General features: G+C 38.0%; 2 protein-coding genes across 6 annotated transcripts in view; one reads left to right on the plus strand and one right to left on the minus strand.

The window, feature by feature from the left end:
• LOC144639255 (gamma-aminobutyric acid receptor subunit beta-3-like) overlaps positions 1 to 7,861 on the plus strand; it is a 20,890-nt gene extending 13,029 nt beyond the window's left edge. For all 5 annotated transcript variants that reach the window (XM_078498581.1, XM_078498584.1, XM_078498571.1 and 2 more), the window contains 4 exons: positions 2,000 to 2,137; positions 2,690 to 2,904; positions 3,216 to 3,374; positions 5,312 to 7,861. In XM_078498581.1, the coding sequence (XP_078354707.1) occupies positions 2,000 to 2,137; positions 2,690 to 2,904; positions 3,216 to 3,374; positions 5,312 to 5,581 (782 nt within the window). In that variant the 3' untranslated portion in view covers positions 5,582 to 7,861. The remainder of the gene's footprint in view (positions 1 to 1,999; positions 2,138 to 2,689; positions 2,905 to 3,215; positions 3,375 to 5,311) is intronic.
• Positions 7,635 to 23,993, minus strand: LOC144639114 (gamma-aminobutyric acid receptor subunit beta-2-like). The gene is made up of 10 exons (XM_078498367.1): positions 23,821 to 23,993; positions 23,609 to 23,713; positions 16,936 to 17,054; positions 16,429 to 16,496; positions 14,746 to 14,963; positions 13,787 to 13,869; positions 11,371 to 11,517; positions 10,428 to 10,795; positions 9,775 to 9,822; positions 7,635 to 9,296 (listed from the first exon to the last, which is right to left on the minus strand). Exons 2-10 carry the CDS (start codon positions 23,698 to 23,700, stop codon positions 8,940 to 8,942), a joined length of 1,500 nt encoding a protein of 499 aa, XP_078354493.1. The 5' UTR covers positions 23,701 to 23,713; positions 23,821 to 23,993; the 3' UTR covers positions 7,635 to 8,939.
• Positions 23,994 to 24,774: the final 781 nt, after the last annotated feature.

Raw genomic sequence — 24,774 nt, forward strand, 5'->3', positions numbered from 1 at the left:
TTTACTGATCTTGTTTTTAGAGCGGACGTTGCACGAGTGCCGTATCTTAAAAAAATATATGTTTTCTTGGCATGCGCAGTTACAAAATGTCGTCCACCACAAAGCAGTCATGAAGGCCGAGATTAAGCTCATATTTGTAAAGATTCTCTTGATAGTATTTTCGGTCCAGTGTTTTCGTTGTCATTTCTGCTTGTAATGTTGTAAATATCGATCACGTGGAATAACGTCTTAAGAAGGACTTTAAATAAAAGCCGCGCTTGCACTGGCAGAAAATTGAAAAATCAAATTCCTTCATTTTTTCGCTCATTTATAGCTTTTAGGTAGATAAGAAACCTGATGTATTTTGTTCCCCCCAGAAGTCTTCTTATTTCGAGAAAAAAACCAAAGTCAGTTTTCGTGATCGGAGCCTCAAAGTGACACAATTTTCAACTCTCGTCGCGTTCACAAACAAAGCCACATTGAAAACTTTGGATGCTTTCTCTCACCAGAGAAACTCTTTTCCATTCGCTAAAATATAATTTCAGGGCTTAAGCAAAACTCTTCGAACTGAAATAATTAAAAAGGTGGGGAATACTTTTCACGATACTAGAAAGTCGAATTAAACGGCAGTTTTCAACGAAATTATTTAATATGTGGTATAACTCCAAATTTTCTCAATTGTCGTTTAAACACACATGTAAATGTTTATCTAAGACATACCTGAGAATTGGCTTGGGTTGTTGAAGGCAGCATATTTACGCCAATGCATCGTAGTCCCACAAAATGTTGTGATATCGATCAAAATAGCCTAACTTACAGCTAAACATTTCTTGGCTCCAAAATACAACAAAGCAACTGTTAAGCGCGAAATTCCTTTTGCATCTTCATCTTTAGCAATTTTCCTTTATCGTGGTTCTTTTCTCTTGACGAAAGTGTGTACAGAACTCCAGAACGATCAATTTGCTTCCTCAAACTGCGTTGGCGGTGCTGGAGAATTGTTTTGCGTTATTTTAACTCCGTGACATTCTCGACCCCAGAGCTCTTACTGCGCAGACTCACTTACGTCACAATCTCGTGTTTCATGTCACGTGTATTATGTCACGTAAGTCACAAATCTAATCTTGTGGCAAAATGGCGAAGAGGTTTTGCGATCAAAATGGACCTTAATTGACCCAGGTTGGCTTTTTTATCTCACTCTTTCGTTGAAAAGGGAATTTTGCAATGGAACATTCGGCAAGAAGAAGGAAAGACGAGCATTTGGGGTTAAAACATTCATTATCGTGGCGTTTGGCAATTAGAAGTATTTACACAGTTTACGGTCATGCTGTGAAAATTTGCCGAAGTTTGATGCCCTCTAAGTGAGAATCTTTCCAATAACCCAAGCCAATTCTCAGGTATGTTTAATAAGAATATCTGTATGCATGTTTGAGTGAGAATTGAAAAAATTTAATGTTATACCACATGCTAAATACTGCCGTTGAAAATTATTATTTCATTCAAATTTTTGTTATCGTAAAAAGCATTCCTCGTCAGGTAATTTTTTTCAGTTGGAAGAGTTGCGCTAAAGCCCTGAAATTATATTCTAGCGAAAGAAAAAGAGTTTTTATGTTGATAGGAAGTGACCAAATTTCTCTGCGCGGTTTTGTAAGCGAACGCGAGGAGTGTTCATAATAGCTAATTTCGGGTTTAAAAGTTAGGAAATTTGTGACTTCGACCACCGAAATCGATTTTCTTTGTTTTCTTAAAATTAGAAGACCTCTAGGGGAAACAAACAACATCAGGTTTCTTATCTACCTTAAAGCTAATAATGAGCAAAAAACGAAGAAAAATCGATTTTCCAATTTCTGCCAGGAAATCAAATTCTTGCTCGGCCGTTCGTAAAAGTCACTCTTAAAACCTGCGGAAATTTGTTAACATAGCGGCTGCTGCCGGACCAACCATCAGATAGCGCGTGTTTTTTACAAGTCTTGTTCTTATCCTAATTTTCGTTGCTTTCTACCGTTTTATTCGTCTTTACCAGACGCTCATACCACAGCTGATGTTGATTATCGATGGAAAGGAGGAAAGTCACAAGGAGTCGAGATTGTTTCCAAAGAAATGGCCCAGTTCGAATTTGTTGGCGCAAAAACCACAACCAAGGCACAAACAAACAGTAAAGGTAGGCCCTTCTTAATTCATTGAGCCTAGCAGGTTGTAAAGATTACTTTGTTAACAATAATTATTTTCCTTTGCCAAATTTAAAACAGCAAACTCCACATCACCAATTACACCACAAATTAAATGCGATGCTTAAGCCCTGCGGCTAAACGGTAACACAAGTAACCGCAAGTTGAACTTGCGTACAGACTTGCGTTGGCTGGCCAAACAGACTCGCAAGTTTACTCTACTTGCAAGTGCACGCAAGTTGTCAAAAAAGCCATTTCAATGCTACTGCCCGCGCTGCACCCATTACTTGAAGTAAACAGCAAAAGATGCTTTGACTTGCGTTGGGTGGCCAAGCGGTGAAAAACTTGCGTTGATTTGCGTGCAAATTTGATCTCGACCAAAGTCAACGAACGGTCATCGCAAGTCAACGCAAGTGGATGCAAGTCGAAAACTTGCGTCTTCCTCTGGCCAGGTCTTTAAACTGTCCATTTGCCACCCTTTAGAGCGAACTCAACTAAGAGAAATCTTGATAATGTTGTTGAGCATATTGCACTCTGATCTCTAGGGTCTTTTGCCAGTCTTCGTGCATTCTTTACGTTCAAGCGCCGTGTGTCGTACTTTATTACCGCGACCTACATGCCTGCTGTGGTCCTCGTCATCTTGAGCTGGTGCTGCTTCTGGATCACCGGCTCTGCTGTGCCTGCCCGAGTCACTCTCTCGATAACAACCATTCTAACTACTATTCTATTGTATGGATCTGTCAACTCCAACATGCCTAAGGTAATTCTTGCAATGAGGGAAATGCATGGTCATCACCAAAAAGGAAACATCATTAGCTTTTACTTACACTGGAGTTCTTAGGAAAAGTTTTAATTGAGTAGGAGATGACTTGAAAACAACCCAATATGTTAGTTTACTGCATATTTAATTATTTGGAAAACAGTCTGGCTGAAAAGTCAACGTTCTTATCTTTAAAGTATTTAACGGTTAAGTTCTTAAAGAAGATTGTACTTAAACAACACCATACATGAAACAATCCTGCAAACTAGAAAATCAGTGATCATCTTTAATAATGTATTTTCCTTAACCAGGTCAGCTACAGTAAAGCTATAGATTACTTCCTTATGACGTCACTGGGCTTTATCTTCATGTCACTACTGGAATACATTCTTGTTCTTAACACGAATCCGCGTTGCTGGTTTCAAAGACGGAGGGATGCAAAAGCCCAAAAGTTGAAGTTACTATACAAGGTCGGCGATATACTTTACTCCTTTGATTTTTGACATAGTAATTGAAAGTGGAAAATGTACAAAAATCTGCTTTATTCCAAATATTTTACATGCACTAGACAGCTAAAGACAACATGTTCATATAGCAAAATTCAGTCTAAAATTTGAGGTTCACAAACTTCAAAGTAACTACATCATTAAAAAAATGCTGAACAAAACTCTTTAAATTCGCGTACAAGAAAGAGGACTTAGGGCAGTAAGTAACTAAAGGATAAACAATCTTGCTATGAGAAACTACTGACAAAAGCAGACATACCATCGTTGTACAACAGGCGATTACAGGACATTGCCATCTTTATGTATAAAATTAAGCATAAATTGCTGCCCGAGAGACTCTGTAATCTTTTCCAATTAGACAGTGGCTTATATAATTTTAGAAAACGAGAATTTGTTCAACCCCGATTCTCTTCGGTAACATATGGCAAACACTCTCTTCGTTACCTAGGGCCCAAACTTTGGAATGCTCTCACTCTTAGACTAAGAAATTTACCCTCTTTGAAGCAATTTAAATGCTTATACGTTGTCGGGACCTCACTGCGCTGGCTGCTAATGTCAGTGACTGTCGGGGCTGCAACCTATGCCAAGAATGACTGGCCGCCAACATTACATGACATAATTTTTATTTTTAACATAATTTTAATTTTTATATTTTAATATAGTTAAAGAAACAGAATTTTAATATATTTGTACAGTGCTTTTTTTTAGCTTGGTTAATAGTTGTAATTAGGTTTTTTAAATGTATATAAATATTTTCTATTTTATATATATTAATTACGTTTTTAGTTAGGCAGGTTAGGTGTCCACAATTAGTAGAGGGGACTTTTCCCCTCAGCTACTACAGTTTGACACGATAATAAAGTTATTATTATTATTATTATTATTATTATTATTATTATTATTCAAATACTGTATTATTTAGAAACTTCTGCAAAATTACCCGCTGAAAAAAAAACTCGCTTCAGTAGCTACTCTTAGTCATTTTTCAGCACTTTTGAGGCACGGCGTAGTATGCTTTCCTTTTCCTTTTTGTTGGGTTCGCACGTTAATAACGTAAGCTTGTTTATGTGATTTCTTGAAAGATGTTGATTTTTGTCTTTACATCGAGAACCGACAAGAAAGAGAGTTTAGCGAAATTCTACCCTGCTTCACATACTATCACCATCCAGGCAAGTTCAAAAGCTAATGGGCGCTTGAGAAATTTGACCGTAATTACAACCATAATTTACGTGTTTTTATTTATACACATAGACACATACCATAGAAGATGTTATAATTATTGCGGGCCCAAGAGAGGCCCGCAACCCTAATCTTGACAGTGACCAGCGGATTGCGTTTTACGCGTGCGCGCCACGTTTATAAACCAGGACCGAACCGGAAGTTGAAAATTTTTGTTCTTCCACTAAGCACGATCGGAATGCGAAAATGTGTTAATACCGACAGTTTGTCGTAAAACCGGAAGAGAAAAATCTGTTCTCCAAGAGCGATATTTTAAAAACAGCTTGTCACATCAGATAAACCTTCCGTGAAGGCGTTATGTGTTGCTTTTGAGAACATTTGATGTGATTGTATCACAGATAAACCACGGTAAAGCGAATGATTCCAACAACGGTTATTGTCGAGAAATTCGTTAAAACACTGACAACATAGCGAGTTTACCGACTGAGAAAAATCACATCTAAATTCACACTGCATCGCGTGCGAAAAATCCTTGCGTGACGCGTTACTCAGAATAATTGTCTATTGTCCATTTGATCATTTCAGTCATCCTTGTTCAGTCGTTTATTTATAATTATCGGCACTGCCTACCAGTACCTTGTCTAAGTGCGTCAAGGCCCGCACATTCTAACCTGTGGTTACCACTAGTTTTAAATTGTCTGCCTTTTTCTTTTACTGCACAGGAGGTTCCGGCCGACGCTGTTGTCTCGTTAATGGACGACAAGAAAAAGCTAAATGACCTTCCCAAGGAGACCACGGAGATGACCCCTCTAAATGGACCCAACAAAGAGACCAAGAAGGAAGCGCCGAAAGCACCAGCACCGGTCAAGGCTCACTGGATCGATATTGTCGCTCGAATTGTATTCCCCTTATGTTACTTTTCATTTATAGCATTCTACTGGGTTTACTACATTAACCACCCCGAGTCCGCTCTCGGTGCGGTTACTGAATGAGACTAACTCCCTTAAGGAAGGTAACTCAGTTGATTCAAAGAAAAAGTTCTTTTTTGTAGAAGACCCTTCTTCTAATAAGGACACTGTTTATTGACGTGCAAAAAGCAATTTCAAGTATGCGAGGTTATAACTGGTAATTAATTTTAAGAAAATTATGACAATATGAATAACTATTTAGCCTAAATATTCGGCACCAATACTTCTTTAAAAGCGAGACCAGCACGTTTTCCTTTCTGTTGAAAATTTTAGTTCAAGTTTTCTTTTACAGTGAAACAGTAGTCAACAGTAGTCGTAGTCAATAGTACAACACTGGATATTTCCTACAGCTATTCCAAAAACAAAATGGATACCGGCCCCAAACAAACAAAAAATTAAAACAAAAACTGATAGCTTATTCAGAGTGTACCACACTGAAAATTTTAGGTGAAAATATATCTAATTATACAGTTTCAAGAGCCAAACAAATAATCGGCTCCTGACAAGTCCTATTTGGTGAAATGCTTCGTTTAGTTTCCCGACCCTTCCGGTGCATTATTTGTGAGCTACAAAATACGACTTAAAATGTTCAGCAATACCAGCCATTGAACACTCTAAAAAAAGAGTTATTATTTAATGATTTTCTTTGCCAGAAGACTAGTTTTTGAACTGAGTTTTGTTTTGCGCGCGGTCTGGGAGACTAGGACGAGCGCTTTATGCGTTTAGTACTTGGATAACGTGGGTTATGAGTTTGTGAAGTTCGACAATTAGTTTCTTTTAATACAAGCAAAGCAAATCGCGTGTATAAAGTTTTAAAACAGAACGTTGTAAGAAATAAATCAACTTGTCAAAGACAAAAAAGTTGAACGGACCCAACTACGAAAATCGGTTTTTTTTTCACGTAGGTTTTAAATATTGAATTAAGGTTTATTTATCCTTACTGCTTTTACAGGCGGATGCTCTTTTCTCTTTTTATAAAATGCCTATACTGCTTGTTGCTAACCCGACTACACCGGATTATTGTCTTTATCTGTGCTGAATAGTTGTGCACTGCTGCACTTTATATGTTTAGAAAAATTGCACACGTTTTGCTCTTACTGTTCAGAATGCTGTTTGCATCATTTTTGCTGAAATTTCCCGATGATAAAAACTAACCGAGCAACAGATACAAGGCCCTTTTGTTTGCTAAAAAGGTTATGTTAGCTAATACATACAAATCTGTAGTGCAATGAGTCGCAAGTATAGAACTTAGAATTTAATTTAAGCCTGTAAACCGTGCAAAGTCGATGCACAGAAATGAAAAATGTTGGTGAAACTTTCTTCAAATGTCTAGAAGAATGAAAAAGGAATCGCCCAGTATGTCCAGGAACGAAGCGCGGCATTTGTTATCAAAACAATATACAACTGGTCGCAACTATGCTTCAAGCCCTTTAAAACGAATGAACTTGAGGTTCCACAGAGCGAGTTGATTAAATGACAAATGCCGATAGGTATCAAATTTGTACAGAAATTATAAGCGCTAATTTGATTATAATATTAATAAGAGGTATCGCAATGTGTTTCGGGATAAAGTTTGTATTCATAAATAGAAATTATCATATAATGTACATAAATGTACATTATATGTACATATCCGAAGTTCCATAAATTGAACTGCATCGTCTGTTATAAATAAGCTCCGCTGTATTTATAATATCCTACACAAATGAAAGATTTCTTGAGCTGATAATTTTTTTAAAGGTTTATTAACATCGTATCCACGTGGTGGCTTTTCATCAAAGTATTTAATATTCACAATTATAATATATTAAACTGCCACATGCATTATAATTGTTTAAAAATGTGTAACAATTAAAATTTAATGGTTACCTTATTATTACAAAGGACAGAATATTTACAATATAATGTACAAATATGGTTAAATTGAAAGTGCGTTTACTCTGTCGGAACTAACCGACTTAATTTAATACAATATTAATTCGCGACGTGAAAAAACTTAAATCACCGCATGCTTTAAGGTTCTATAATAAATATTATAGATATTATTAGCAATTGTACAAAAATGATACCAATTTGCGATGGCTTTCTTAAGATAATTTTATATCCAGGAAAGGAAAAGAGTATTCAGCAATTATATTGCTATAACTTGCATGTAGCGATATAAAAAGAGCAGTATTTCACTCTCTTGAGTCATGATTAGATTACACTGATAAGGTCTTTAGCTCGTCCGAAATCGTAAATGCAAGTCAATAATTTGTACACATAATGTCCTTCAAATGCCAGCCAATAAAAGCATTAAAACAATTTGTGGTTTTAATAGCTGATTGTTAAAAACAAGGTTGCTCTGACATTAAAACATGTAGGTTGTGGCTCAATTTTACCCTTGGTACAATTTGGTATTGTCCTTTGTTTAAGTTTACGGCAGTATATGATAATGAATATAAAACGAAGGAAAAACACGGAATTGTATCAAGGGTAAAATTAAACTTCACATGTATGTTTCCTGATGCATACTGTTGCTTGCCCCTGAAATTTCCTTATTTTGGAAAATTTAAATAAAAATTTGAGTTCACGCCTGGCAGAGCAGAAAATGTAATCAGTCTTTGAAAGCCTAAGAAGTCTTTGAATCAAACTTTGCAGCTCGAAAAATGGTCAAAATACTGGTGCGAAAAAATCTCTTTTTTATAACCGACTCGCGTGACCAGTCAAAAAAAATCATTTATCATTAGTTTTATTTTAAGAATGATGGTAGCTGATAACGTTGTTTGGCTACAAGTGCGAAACAAAAAAATTCTTTATTAAGCTGCAACTCCCATAGAACTGCCAGCTAGTGCTCGATGAATACCACAAGTAGTAAAAGCTGCTGGTCTTAAACTGAATAAACGAGAGGCTGTCTAATTCCTCATAACAAACTTCAGTCCGCCTACTGGGCTGCATTATTTGTCCAAATTTTTCTTTTCCCATAGTATAAATATGTTGCACCAACATCGTCAATCACATAGTTTTACACATTTTTATATAACTGAAATTTTATTTAGAGAGTATTACAAATTATAACATTACAAATTACAAAGATTCTTGCTGTCAAGTAGAATTTTACTTGCGTTTTCGTGCCTTGTCGTTAGCACGAGTGAATTCTAATCAAAGGAGTCGCAGATAGTGGGTGCAGTATTGTTATATTACAGAGGGTTATCTTCAGTTCTGTCGAACTTCAGAGTTCGATAGAAAATGGTGTGATTAGTTAATAAAGGTTCAACGACAAACGCACTACCAAAAAAGAAAATGAAACAAGAATTTTACCCTGACATAACCAAGTGAGTATCATAGACGTGCCTATACAATTTGTTTTTCCAAAACAAGTAGGCTTTGCACTCTCGTGATCTTAAAGCGGTACCTGTTGTACGAACTGACGCCAGAACAATACAAGAAATGCAACATAGCTGCCTGGGAATATGATCCGGGATATCATGTCGACCCAGTGGGGACTGTATGATTTCCTTTTCTTACGTGACTCCTGATTGGTGGCTTTCACTTGAATGTTTCGATGTCGCATTTCACCAGACTTATCTAACAGCATAACGGTAGCTCCTTGTTCCCCGTTGGACACTACCACTCTCCGGGGTAGGGTGTGGCTACAAGGTCGCACGTGACTGTTAACCGCAGTAAAGACAGTTTCAGAGGGAAGGATGATTTCTGCTTCGAGTTCCGTGTCTGGCTCAGTACTAGTGTAACTCGAGCTCTATAAATTTAAATTTAAATGATGCAATTAACTCTTATGTAAAACTAGAAAGTAATTTGGCATATTATACATTTGCAGCCACTGTTTTGCTAAGCATCTTGCATTTTGAGATCTAGCCATCTCTGAATATTGTATTGTACATGTAGTACATGTATGCTATAAAACATTGTTCGCCACATATTCATAAAATCCAGACACGACTTGTCTTTTTTAGGCGGTCGGTTTTTTTTTCTAATATCAAGGAAGACCAATTGAAATTTCAGTTTGACACTCCTGGTTTGACATAAGATACTGATATCACAAAGTGACATTTTATAAATTTCATGTAAAAAAAGCACACTTCTTCAATTACAAATATTGTATGTAAAATTAATAGTATTAAGATGATAATAAACGTAAATTGCCTGTTGCTGCAAAGTAAAGTCATTTGTCACGTCGGCAATCTAGAAACTATGAAATATCTCTTAACTTTCTTTACCTCTTTCTCGAGCACTGCTTCTTCAAATTTTAGTGGCTTTTTCTCTTCCTTTTTGAAAAAAATCAGTACAACAACAACATCAAAATGTTTTGAACCATGTAATGAGGCGTGGAGAGATAATTTTTTTTCAACGTTGTCAATAATGTCATTGCCCTTTTCGTTAAACGTAAAAATTTAAGCAATACGAAGTAGCGTTATATACTCATTCGAAACATAACGAAAATTTAACATGGACTGTACTTCATAAGGAGCTTTGAAGACAAACAGGGCAGCGACCGATGGAGGAAGAGATAAGACAAAGAGCTCCGGGTTGGATTGGCCACACGCTGGGGAGGCCAGAGGACATGAAGTCAAGAGGGCACTAGAGTGGAACCCACAAGGGAAGCGAAAGAGAGAGGGACTACAGCACACCCGGAGACGCATGAGAATGGCAGAGTTGGAGGGGAGGAACACCTTACGTGGAATGAGGCACAAAATAGGGTTATGTGGCGGGCGCTAGTTGAGGACCTATGGTCCACGTACTTAAGTAGTACAATGAGATAGAGAAGGGTCAGCGGCATGAAGAAAACCCATTTACATTCTCGCAACATTTTGTAAATAGGCCGGTTAGCTTGGATATGTTGTAACTTGTAGCTAGGTGTGATAATAAATACCTTATTAGAATTTGCTTGGCAGCAACTTCTAAGCCATCGAAGCCATCCTGGATCAGGATCCGTGTGCAACACAATCACAAACTCCAGAAATGAAACAAAGATAAATCCGAAACTGACCAAAAGGAAATAGTCTTGAGCCTTGCTATAACTGACCGGCGGCATTGTTTCATTCACAGAACCGAAAAGAACGATGGCTGTGAGAATTGTAGTGATGCCCAGGGACACGCGAGCAGGAACAGCATGACGGGAAATCCAAAAACAGCACCACGAAAGAACGACCAGTGTAACAGCTGGAGAGAATACAGTGGAGACGAAGTATTCCATCCGACGTTTGAACGAGAACACGACCGTCAGACTGGCAAATGAACCTGCAGATAAACAAACTTACAGTTTAGCAATGCCTCATTTCGACTATGGTGACATTGTCTGGGGTGATCAACCTGGCTTAAAATCCGATATGGATCGCTTACAAGCCTTTCAGAACAGGTTTGCTAAAATAATTATGGGAGACAAGATGTCATCAACTGAAGCTCACGAACATCTCAAATGGATTCCGCTAGCTGGTCGACGCTTTGGACACCGCTGCTGTGCTGTACAAAACTCTATTTAAGGGGACATTCCAGATCATTTTAACACCTTCAAAAACCACCATGAAAAAATCACACGGCTACAGCACAAGAAACAGCTATCTGCCTAGACTCCCAAAAATAAGAACTGACTGGGGAAAGAGAATCACCAACTACAAATGTACCATTGGTCATCATTACCAGATGCTTTAAAAAGACCAATGCCCTGGGACATTTTTAAACACAAAATTAAGAACTTTTTAATAGCAAAGTAATAAAAATTCAAATTTAAAGAAGAAAGGAAGAGAATTCTTAAAAAATAAAAACTAGCAGGAAGTATATTTGTTAGTGATCCGCGTTATGACACGAACATATACCTTTGCTGTTTTTTGTATCCTTGGTCTTAGTTTCTATTCCGACAAGTTCGAATTGTGCCATTTCTTTGGAAACAGTCTCGATTCCTTTCCTCTCATTTTCCTTAGTCCTTCTCCACTTGTAATACATATCATCCGTAGTATGCGCATCTGTAATTACAAAAACAGATACAGCAGGCGCATGTACAAAAAATATTTTTCAAAAATGCTACATCTGAGAGTGGTATATAAATTTCCATCAGTTATATAACGATTGCTACCTTTCAAACATAAGATGACGGAATCTATCCCGCATAGTTAAGTTACAGAAAACTACAAGTTAACATTTTGTGAAAAAAAACTAAAAAATTTTAAACAAAGAAGTTCGTATCAAGAAAAGTGGCTCAACTTCGATAACAATAGGCTTTGTTTTACGACCTGAAAATGACCCTATATGGCCATTTTTGAACAATGGCGGTAACAGCCTCATTATTAATAGTATTTAAGGTATTTTAATTGTGTCCCCAATTAGTCCATAAGGGCTAAACACACAGACACAGAAATGAAGTTTTTATCTTATCTTATACACGCGGGAATTTTTGAAAGTTTCAATTACCATACGAGCGGGAGATTTGAACGATCGGGAAGACCGAAGGGTAAACAAATTTTACCCAGGGGAGGTGGTACCGGTATATTTTGTTCGGTGCGAATAGTTACTCTCGGGTGGCTGGTAGGGCAAATATTGTAATCAAAAGTAAAAGCTACCTTGTGGCTGTTCACAGCTTTGGTTCGCATCTTCACAAATATTAATAAAGTTAAGCGGTATTTCACGTTCAAAGCTTTAGTTGGCGTCTTCGCAACGAATAAAAAGTTAAGCGGTATTTCATGCATGTTCAAAGCTTTAGTTTGCGTTTTCACAACAAATATAAAGTTAAGCGGTTTTTCATGTTTAAAGCTTTAGTTCGCGTCTTCACAACGAATTAAGAGCTAAGCGGCATTTCAGGCTCAATGCTTTAGTTCGCGTCTTCACAACGAATAAAAAGTTAAGCGGTATTTCATGTTCAAAGCTTAAGTTAGCGTCTTCGCAACAAATAAAAAGTTAAGCGTTATTTCATGTTCAAAGCTTTAGTTTGCGTCTTCACAACGAATAAAAAGTTTAGCGGTATTTTATGCTCAAAGCTTTAGTTCGCGTCTTCACAAAGAATAAAGAGTTAAGCGGCATTTCATGCTCAATGCTTTAGTTCGCGTCTTCGCAACGAATAAAAAGTTAAGTGGGATTTTATTTTTAAAGCTTCTGTTCGCGTCTTTGCAACGAATAAAAAGATAAGCGGGATTTCATGTTCAAAGCTTCTGTTCGCGTCTTCGCAACAAGCGTCATTTCATGTTCAAAGCTTTAGTTCGCGTCTTCACAACGAATAAAAAGTTAGGTAAGCGGTATTTCATGTTCAAAGCTTTAGTTCGCGTCTTCACAACGAATAAAAAGTTAAGCGGTAATTCATGTTCAAAGCTTTAGTTCGCGTCTTCGCAACAACAAAAAGAGTTAAGCGGCATTTCATGCTCAATGCTTTAGTTCGCGTCTTCACAACGAATATAAAATTAAGCGGTATTTCATGTTCAAAGCTTTAGTTCGCGTCTTCACAACGAATAAAATGTTAAGCGGTATTTCGTATTCAGTCAATGCTTTAGTTCGCAACGAATAAAAAGTTAAGCGGTATTTCATGTTCAAAGCTTTAGTTCGCGTCTTCACAACAAATAAAAAGTTAAGTTAAGCGGTATTTCATGTTCAAAGCTTTAGTTCGCGTCTTCACAACGAATAAAAAGTTAAGCGGTATTTCGTGTTCAATGCTTTAGTTCGCGTCTTCGCAACTAATAAAAAGTTAAGCGGGATTTCATGTTCAAAGGGTCGGTTCGTGTCTTTATAAGTATGAATTAAAATTTTAGCAAGGTTTCGAATTCAAATCGTGGGTTCGCTTTTTCGCAACTATGACTAAACAGTAAGACAAGACAAATTTACGCTACCCACTCCCCCAGTGCAGTTAATTTGTCACGACCGACAATTTTCCGATTAGTCACGAGCTGTTCCGGTTAGCTTCGGCCAAAGTCCCTCAGCGCGACCAAGAACAAAAACGCTATTGTCTAGCTAATGGAATTTGGCCATGACAGTGTATTCCTATCATGCATGTTGTGTATAATACTATAATATTGCGGGAAAATGCTTTTCAAGCATCACTTATTGTTCTCTTGTAGTTTCAGTGCTACTGAAATCATCACAGCATACTTTAAGAATGCTAAAAGAGTTGAACATCACAAGATAGGAATGATAGTTTACCCGTCGGTGTTTAAAATGAAGATTAGAACAAACCATGTTTGAATTGCCTTGTGCTTTACAGCGCTATCGGCTGCTATCGACAGCGGTAATGCAGAACTCAAAGGTACTTACAGCTCTCAATTATCAATGGGCAGTGCTGGGTGTCCATTGGGTACATACGAAAGTCCATGTCACACTGAGCCGTTAATGTTATCCTGTGAAGTGAGGTAACAAATTTTGTTTACGTATTACCAGTCACAATTTCACAGCGTGAGCTTTTTCTATATTCAGATGCTTGCAATCGAACATACATGTATTGTCATATATTAAAGATTTTTCAACATTTTTATAACATTACTGCAAAGTGATCAAATTCAACAGTCAATGGGTAACTCCATTTATCACATATTCATCTTGTTGGAAATGTAGTCTCGAAAGTCCAACCTCGATTTTTCCACATTTATGAAGATTATCTAAACTTCTTCCTCTGCTCCCGATTTGCGATTGAGCGGAGCGGGACGGCTGTACACAGGCTACGAATGACTGAAAATGATCCATAAAACTTGGTGTACAATGGTTTGGTGAACTGAGTGCAGCAATTCCATTTGATGCAATTTCAATGGTATGTTCACTAAGCAATAAAATCATTGTTTGATGCAACTCAGATTATCATCATCATTTGCTATCGTGTGCACATCAATAATTGAGTGAAAGATGTACAATTTTCTCATTTCCAGTTTGTTCTCATTAAAACAGTGGAACCTCCACTTTGAGACACTTCCCATAGGGAGACAGATACCTCTTCTGTTGTTATCCAACCACAAATAAATCCCTCCCCCTTCATTTTTAGAAATATTCCCATAACGGGAATACATTGACTTCGCTTCCCCGGGTTTTGGGTTTCATAACAAAATTTTCGGGAGTCCAAACAAGCCCTTATAATGAAAGTACCTGAAATTTAGTAAAGCATGTCATACAGGTACCAGTAGACTTAAACTTGAATGGTTTCACCTTTGTTAACTCGTATAGTAACATATTACCTAACATTTTGCGCTGTTTCTATCTATTTTGGCAACTAATGAAATGCTTACCTTGCACTATAGTATATTTTTCCTGTCGAATGAATCATGACGCGCATGTTTTCACGAGTGACGTAATGGTATTTGATTCTTTTCACATTGAAGAAGTACGTATCGGGAGTCCAGAAAAGCAGTGAGGGATCTGCCGCTATGTTAAATGGTGTGCTTGAGTTGTGCCTGAATCTTGGATCGTACCACCATTGGCGAAAGAAAATGTCCAATGAATATTCCTGTTGATTAGAATAATGTCAACGACGATTTGTTATATTATTATACATTTCAATGAGACATGGTTTACTCGCACGTTACTGGTCAAAATGCATTTATTATCAAATGTTTAGACTGAATTCACATGTGTCAGGTCTATTTGTTATCTGTTTTCATAAACTGGGGAGAAGATGGGTTGATGACCAGGTGGTTTGTCTCCATAGCAACGGAAATTACGAGCTATAAGCCTTTTAGCAATGTTGACTGCTGCAATATCTGTCCAGTGCGTCGATTAGGGTTATTTGCTTTGGATGGGTATGAAGCTACAAATTAACAATTGGTTCATGCTTTAGCGTGCACCATCGAGTTATGGAGCAAGCGGGAAGTTTGGAAAGCACGAAAGAAACGTAAGAGTCGCCTCGGGCTACTCTAGCTTCTTGAGTGCTCTCCAAACTTCCCAAGTGCTCTATAACTCGATAGTGCACAGCTAAAAGCATGAACCAATTGTTTTATAACATTGTCGGTTGAATTGTGCATCAAAACCGACGCGAAAAAAATAAACTTACTGGATTCATGACCGTGTGAGAAAACAAACATAGCGAGCAAAACATGCAGAGAGCAGATTCGTTTAGGGTTAAAAGAGTCAAAAAGTTCGGTTTCACGCTTAGTTTTTAATTTTTTCTGGACCGATTTCATTCGTGGTTGCCTTGTAGAAGGGCCGTAATGAAAATAAACTTTTTTCTTTTAAAAACGGTGGTTGGATGTCGTTCGCTGAATTATATTCTCCCCGAGCGGTCGAAATCACAACAGAGCCGTTGACGCTTTAGTGTACGGCTTAAAACGCAAAAAACTTTCGTTTGGTTGCTAGTTTTAATTCCATCGAACTGTTGTAATTCATGGTTGGCCGATTCTTCCACGTTAGGGCCGTGAAAAAATGTTTTTCGTCCTTCGAGACTCGCGCGTTAGTTTTTGTTGTTTGTCAGTTTGAATGAAGAAAAGCGCACACAGAACTCACAAGATTGACGGCGAAATCGAATATATTTTCCCTTTCGCTCTCCGTTTTATAATAAGAAACAGCTTATCTTGAAGCTCGTATCCTTGAAAAAATATTGAAAAGTTTTGCTTTCCATAAACCAAAGATAAGATCGCTTTCCTAAAACACAGCGTGTGAGCTTTACTCTTTGAGATTTTCACTCGTCGATTACGTCATCAGCGTGCACCATCGGGATTTTAAGCACGCTTACGTATACTGAATTTGATTGCGCGGCTCTGCTAGCTATGTTATAATGTATGATAATTGACAGCAGTACTCAAGCCAATAAAAACAATGAATTGTTGAACTGAAAATATGTTTGTAAATAGCAATGCAGTGAATCACTTATTGGTCCAGCTTTTGTCGACATACTAAAGAAGACATAAGGAGTGCCCTAAACAACGAAAAGGTGAAAAATAGTCCCACGTTAGAAACCAGTTATAACATTACCATACCATATTTGCTTCGTTTAGTTCTCCGAAGGAAACAACCTTGATCTCAACAGTCACTTCAACAGGCTCACCTTAAAGCAACAAAACAAAAAAAGGTTAGGTGAGAGATATCTTAAAGAAGAATTGCCTCTAAAAAGCTCTAGTTTAATTTATTTCGTTTTATTGACTGCGCTACAAATAAAACCATATTTCTTACGATTGAGTGGAGTGGCGTATAGTGGAGGGAAGAGGAAAGGAGGGGAGAGGAGGGGAGGTGAGGGAGGGGAGGTTAGGTGAGTGGAATGGATTGGAGTGGAGTGGAGTGGAATGGAGTACGATTGAGTTGGGTATGGCAGGGAAGGGAAGAGTAAAGTAGAGTGGAGTGGTGTTGGGTTGGGTCGAGCTCAGTAGAGTGGAGCAGAGGAGAGGAAAGTGAAGTGCAGTGAGTACACTGACTGCATTCCACAGTTGTGCAGTGGAGTGCATACATTGTACATCAGTTGTTTCCATTTCGGGATTATACTGACTTACCGCCAGCATTAGGGCGTAATTTCCGGTCATATGAGCCCAGTATTTCATTAATGGAGGCAGATAAATTGGCAGCTTCCTGCTGGCTACGTGCCCAGTCTTCATCATCTTCCACCACAGACCTGTAAACCGTTGGAAATGTAAAATGTATAGATGTTGTGGCTCAATTTCTCCCTTGGTACAATTTGGTATTTTCCTTTGTTCTGGTGTATGGTTAAAACTGATAATGAATCTAAACCAAAGGAAAATGCCGCATTGTATCAAGTTGTCCAGGAGCAAATGTCGCTGAAAAAAACTCCGTGGGAATTTCGTGAAGATTTTTGCCGACCAGTGTAAAAGTGTTGTGGAGGGCCTAAGGGACCCGATAAATGTTGTCGGCACTTTTGTAACCCGTGCAGACGGTTTCTTTGGGGCGTTGAAATGTGCCCTGTGTGGCTCAGCATGAAAACGAGGCTGAAGTTCTAAATTGCTTCGCGCGAGATCTAAATTGGGGGGGGGGGGGGGACTTTTGACGCTAGCGCTGACTTTGAACGCTTATAACTTTTTCAGGATTTAACCAAACGCTGCCAAGCTTTGCGAGTTTATCTAAAATTTACCTGGGAATAAATAAGTATGATAGATTGTTGTGTCAGGAACTTGAAATCACCATGGCAACGGCATTTTGACAGGCATGTTTTCCCAAATTTGTAATTTTCGTGTTTCTAGTAATGGGAATTAACTTTAATGCAATTATTTTTATCTTTTCACGGCTGTTTAGCACAAATTTATTGATTATGAGTACTTTGCAGTAATTTTGGGTGGTTTTCTGGCGTTTTGGAAAAATTTTGAAATCCAAGATGGCGGATCCAAGATGGCGGCTGTTTTGACATTGTGATGTAATTGTCACGTGATGTGACGTAACCATCTCACGTGAAATACACCAAAAGATAAATGTTCGGACATACTATACATCCTGTTAGTTTCATTGTGTTTGCTTAAATATTCTGGAAGTTACATGGTGGGGGGGGGGGGGGGGGGGGGCAAAGTCCTCGCCCCCGGTCCCAGAAGGTTTAAAAAAGCCCGGTCTGAATACCGTAATGATTCGATTAAGTGCCCTCCTTCCAATAAGCGCCCCCTTTCGAATGTGTTTTTGTCAATAAGCGTCCCTATTCCAATAAGCGCCCCCATTCTTATAAGCGCCCCCATTCTTATACGCGCCCCTATTCTTAAAAGCGCTCCTATTGTGGCTAACTGACCCTACTGAAGTCGTCGACGTCGAAGAGATAAACTCATGAACATTGACCTAAAATGAACAATTCTTGTAAAGGTAACTGAACTTTCAACAATTTGCTACTGTAACAGTTTATGTTATTGTTAGTTATTTTAATATTTATAAAAGTATTGTTTTGAACATTTGGTTGTTTCGCAAAAAATTAAATAAATAAGCGCCCTGTCCCGAATAAGCGCCCTGTCTCGAATAAGCGCCCTCCCTTAAGGTGCCAAAAGTAAATAAGCGCCCCGGGCGCTAAATCGAATCATTACGGTAGGGTTAAAATATAAAATCGAGGCTTGATCCATAACTTGGTTCTGCTGAGGATCCATGGCTCTTTTTTTAAAAAAGCTCCCCTGACTGGCTAAGCTTTCAAACAACTGATTACACGGTACTACAATTTATTTTCAATATCACATTAAGATTCTTAGATATTAATTACTATCGTATATTGTTTTAAAACTGTTAAAACCTCGACATGTTAATTTAAAAATTAACAAAACCTGCAGCAACAGAAACCTATTGGATGTGAGCCATAAGAGGTCAAAGATGCCCATTATTTTGCAAAATGTCTGAATGTAGAATGAAGTGCGAGTCTTTCGGCTCTGAATGTGGACAGAGAGGAAAATCAATCATTTATTAAACTTTTGTCTCTTTTAGTGTTTCATAACTAGTGAAAACCGGTTGAAAATAAATGGTAGAAAAAAAAACGTTGTTATTACTTAAAGAAGCCTTGAGGTCTAAAGAAAATTTTCCATGGTAACAGGGAAGTGAACAAGAACCCGCGATAGGATCGGATTCCACTCTCGATCATATCAACCGTTGCATGAAGGCTGCAGGAGGACTTATTGGGATCACTCTAAACCTAAGTGCTAGAGCAAAGTTTTTCCTAAGGCAAAGCAAATGGCTGGGATGTCTTCACTGATGTAGCTTTTATTTCACAACGCGAAGACAGAGTTATCGATCGGAACTTTGCTAACCCGAAAGGGTAAAGAACTTTACAATTGTAGTAACCAAAGTGGTCATGATCATACCTGAAGTGATGAAGAGTGATCTTTGCCATAAAAGTGAGAGAGAAAGGGCACCGCTGGTCCCAGAACAAATAAACGCAAACTTCTTTCTTGGAAAGACAGCGGAAAGGTACTCAAAGTATCTTGCAATGATAAAGTGGTCGAGTTTCAAGACTAATGGTAGTATGCAAGAGCCAGACCTAAGTTTGTTGTCAAGGCAGCGATAGGGCAATCTGAGTTTTTTGTGGTACCGAGGTCTATGTTTGCACCCGAAGGTATGATGCTCCATTGTTCCGCAAACAGCTCGTTAATAAGGGAATAAAATGACTTTTTAAGGGAATATTGTTTATTTGCGCCCGCATAGTGTCATTTGTGGCCCGAGCGCGAAGCGCAAGGGCCACAAATGACACTACAAGGGCGCAAATAAACAATATTCCCGAAAAAAGTCATTTTATTATCATTATTATCAATAAACAAGGCCAAATGACATCCAGATAGGTAACACATTCAGTTTAATGAAGTTAGCATCATGATTTTCAATTCAGATAACACAAGTACTTCGTCGCAATGAAAATTATACACGATGCTACTGAGGCTCTTATTGTGTAGTTGTAGTATAAAAGAGCTAGCTGCAGTGTCTCTGAAAATAATGAGCAATAGGTTGATTCTGGATAATAATACTTTACAAACTTACATTTTCCGATTGAACTTCGGCGTAAAATTCCTGCAACTGCTTTAGCTAAATTAGCTCGACCGGAGATACACAATTCAAGTGAACGATGTTTCGTTTCTTGCAAGACAACAAGGAGTTGCTCTCTTTGTCTCTTCGCCTTGTGAATTTGCTTCTAAATCTGATTTTTTGGCTTAATACAACAAATAGACTTTGATTTTTCCTGACCGAACACAATTCGCTTGTCGAAAAACTGTTCGAGACTCTTGCTGTACGCGTACGCACCTGAATGGTTTTCCCGCGTCAGCGACGCTGATTGGTTAAAGTTAATCGGATGATGAACTGAGAACCAATCAGCTGAAGGGCCGTTAATGCATTAACAGCCCGCTAGGAGTCATTTGCGGCCCGCAAAGCGCGTGTTTTCAATAGGACGGTTTTCAATTTGGCCGCGTGTATTGATAATAATGAGAATTCTTTACAAGCACAGAGGTGAATCGCAGCAGAGAACGAACACGGCTACCCAGAATAACGTAGATGACATAATAAATGTACATGTGGACGCGGAGCCTTAACTGCAACTTCGAGTCCCTGCTGTTGACGCTATGGCAGAACTGCAGTACCTTGATAGGTCAGACGGTATCAAAGACTGTTCATAGTCACTGGCACTGGCCAGAACCACAGTATCATTGAACTTGGCTTGCTAGCGCTCTTGGCAGTGCTAAAATTGCAGCACTATGTGCTCAGTAGAGCTCATATAACTGGAATTTTTTTTTCTGATAATCCTGCGTGCTGAAAAGCCTTCAGAGACACAGATAAGGACGTAATTAATGCTTTGGGATGTCTTGGAACGACGCTGTATCCAGAATAGAAGACAGTGGCTCTGATAGAGCAGTATGTTTGCCAGACATTTAGCTCAGAACAAGCATCTCGAATGATAAAGACCTCATGTGGTAGATGTTCAAAAAGAATCAGGCTCAATCAAACAGGCTACCACCTACGCAGAGTGCACTTTATGAAGCAATTCTCCGTGCCCAATACCAGATGATTGCTTTTAACAACGACAGAGCATGCAGTCTTAGGTTGCCACAGCCAGATGGTTACGGATGGAAAAAGAGGGAAAAGGAATGGACGACTGTAGCGATTCGTAGAAAGTTCACCCACAAAACTTGCTACAATCTGAGAGGGGGAATGGGAGGGTCTGTAGACATGTTGCATATATAGAAAAGACGGTTTTTACTAACGTCACTAGACCATGCAAAGCCTTTTAATTTCGTTAAATTGCCAACGCCGAGATATTCATTGATTCCTACTGACATAACTAGGAAACTCTATGGCGAGGGGACGGGAGGCGCTATGGTTCCAGGTCCGTTCTAGGTTCAATGAACCACAAGAAAATGCAGCCTCGATTTCATGGTCACATGATCGAGATTATCCATATCAGTTTAGATATCCTTTTGGACATCTCAGACTATCGAAACTGCTAATAGTTATTCTAAAATACCAATAAATACCACATTTTTGTAAAGTTCATCATTCAGCCTCGTTTTCATGCTAAGCCAAACAGGCGATGTTTTTCAGTTCTCTGCTGAAGGCCGTTGTACGGGTTACAAGATTGCCGACAACAGTAATCGTGTTCCTTAGGTCTCCTTTAACACTTCTAAGCTAGTCGACAAAAATCTTCACGAAATTCCCACGGGAATACCATTGCTCCCAGACTAAAGACTAAATAATAAGTCCATGGGCTTTTATTTAGTTATGGCTTTTACAGAAAGGTATAACTTTTCCAACTGTAACCCCTTATTGTAGGACTTGTTTTAAATTTTACGCTGTTAGAGAATGCTCAGAGAGATTGTAGAACGTGTTTTGGGTTTCCTGTCGTTATATTAATTTTACTATGTGATATTGATGTTCGCACCAAAACATTTCAGTTACTGTATCCCGCGGTCCAAATAGAAACCCGAAGAGATTTGAAACGAAAATTTCCATCCGAAAAAAACCCATGTGTATATCCCTCCTCGAAAATAAGCCCACCTAAAAGACCCTGAAAGGGACATTGAGCAAATATTAGCCCAGCTCTTATTTTCTAAATTTAGCGATATGAAGAGTTTAAGAGGATGATCTGTTGGACAGAAAAAGTGTTTACTCTCAATGCAAATCGAAGTATACGGAGTTTCCTACCCTATCACTGATGAATTGCATCGATACGGTCCCGAGTGGTTTTCTGGGCGAAAAGTTCCAGACTTTTTGCTAAAAGTTCAATAAAGTTGAAAAGCGGCAGAAATACATGTCAAATTTTAAGTTGGCCAATTTCTTAGAACATAAAAAACAACAACTCGTAACAGATACGAACAAGCGCGGCCCGCATGGGACTACGCGTGTCGGTTTCTGATCTAACAAAATACTGGACGTAGTTCTACCCACAGAACTTCTTTGGCTCCAAGAAATTTCAATTAGTTTCTATTAAAACTTGACATTTGAAAAAACTGTCAACGTTGAGCTGTAGGTGATGGCGGTTAATGTCTTCTGCAAATGAATATCGTTTATTTTGTTACGGTAATGCTAATGAATCATGACTTTACACCCCACTGAGTGCAACCAGGTGGTTTGAAACTAGTATACCACCAACCAGGAGATAACTGAATATCAGATAAATGCTAGTATATCACCTGGCTATTGATATGCTTCTAAAGTTCGTAGTGACACGATATCCGTTCGAATGTATGCTACATTATGGTTTCAACGACCAGATTAAACTACCTTTAAAAATACTGCCAACACAACTTGTTTTTAGGCGTTCTGTTTAGTCTGCCCCATTAAAGTCCTAGTCAAAAATGTGCTTATTTCAAGAATTTCAGCTTTAAATTATAAGTTATACTATTATTTTAATGGGAGCAGGACCTTATTTCGTTTTCGTAGCATATGTTAGGGTACAGGTATTCGAGAAATAACCTGTTCTCGGTGCCATGATAATTTAACATTATCTGTGGCAGGAACAAAACAAAAGCTACGGCTTTCCTATGTGATAAGCATTATAACTACAACAAAAAGACTCGTCGCCGTTAGGCATTAAACTTTACGGAGATGTGACAGCATCAACTCAATGCAATTGAAAGTACTTACGATTTCCCACGTATACTTATATATTTTATGCCTTTAGTTATTTTTGCTATTCCAATATTTCTCTTCCAGAAATGTCAATGTCTTTGGTAACCTGTGATCAATATATTTCCTATTTCTACGCCTCCAACATATTCAATCATGTAAAACTGCATCTTAACACCGAAAATCCTGTTTTAAATTAATATTATATGCGATATTTTACGATTTTTCCGTTACGTTGTAATTTGCAAGCGTATTCTTTTTATTTATTGATTATTTTATTATATTTCGCAAACACTTATAAGGTTTGTTGTAAAATTTTATAAGCATAGATGTTCTCTGGCAGGCTTGGCTATTACTGAGAAATAGAGCCTTGAAAGCCATGCGAACCAACATATTCCGTCAAGCAGTCATTCTTGAACTGGAGTGCAAACAAAAAGTCAGCAGTGACTGAAGTGTTATTTAATGGGGTACATGTAAATCGTGCGAATTTCACACATGCTACCAGTTAAGTTATTTTCCGATACGATTCATATGAGGAAATTTCCGTTCTACTTATAGGACTGTGTAGATGGAATTGTCGCCATAATTACTGCCTTGTAACTTAATTGAAGGATTATTCGGGAGCGTGCGTGTTTATTCACTCACCTTTCGTGTCGCTCGCCTGTTATCGAAAACCCACTGCAGTGCGGAGCCAGCATCAAAAAAAAAGTCACCAGAAAATATGGCGAATGATTCATTCTAGGTCCAGACCTATATAACAAGATTAAATGAACCGAACTGTGAAATGACATATAGAAAAGGAATCTGGAAGTGATGCTAGCATTTTCAAAGAAACAAAAACAATAAACACATCTTACACATACGCTTCACAATGATTTGTAAGATTAACAAAACGGTGAATAATAACTTACAGTATTTTTTTTTTTCAACGAAGCTTGGAACTCAACACTTTTGATAACTTTTGGTGAGTCATGATATGTTATGATATTTTTTCGTGAGACATCGTCAATAACACGATGTAACCAAGAAATTTGCAAAACAATCAATTAACGATATTGTACCTAGCCAAATTGTCGACTTATTAATAATAAATGATTGCAAGAATATCCAACATTTACAAAAAAAACTCTTTTCATACTTGAAGGCTTTTCTAGTTATATAAACACGCCCCGGAATACGTTATTCTAATACAATGTGCTTTTTGTGTTAGAGTGCAGTCTATGTACGTTTATCTATAAATTTGGATGATTACTTTCTGGAACAATAACAAAAGATGCAGAGTTTGATATTGTAATTTCTACAGCGTTCGAACCCACAGCTTTGCCAGACTGATGCGAAGCTCAGCAGTCAACTCGGCAGGTTTGTTATTTACGGCACCAGCTGGATGTCGCCGTAAAACATAATCAAAAGCAATCCTTTTGTTTTAAAAGTTAGAGCCAAACGCCTTGCTGTGATACGAAGCAATTCCTGCCAAGCAAAGATAGGTAAATAGTAAAATCCCAATGTCACTGATTCGTTCTGTTTTAATAAGTGTTTATATTAACGCGCTAAAGCTTCAAGCAAAAGTATAACAAGACATAGCTTTTCGATCAAAATATTCAGTGATCGCGAGCTCAATTTCAATAGTTCTCAATAACAACAAATTATTTACAAAAACTCTGTAAAACCAACTTAATTTTTCTTTTGGAAGATTTTTTCTTAAATATCATAACTGCATGTTGAATATTCCAGTCAGAAATAGTAGTACAATGTTAAATAGGGGATACATGGTCGTGCGGCGATATGAAATTTACCTTTGAGTGTTCAAATCG

This window comes from Oculina patagonica, chromosome 2 (assembly GCF_052425735.1).
Source record: "Oculina patagonica isolate OP01 chromosome 2, crgOcupat, whole genome shotgun sequence".
Taxonomy (NCBI): domain Eukaryota; kingdom Metazoa; phylum Cnidaria; class Anthozoa; order Scleractinia; family Oculinidae; genus Oculina; species Oculina patagonica.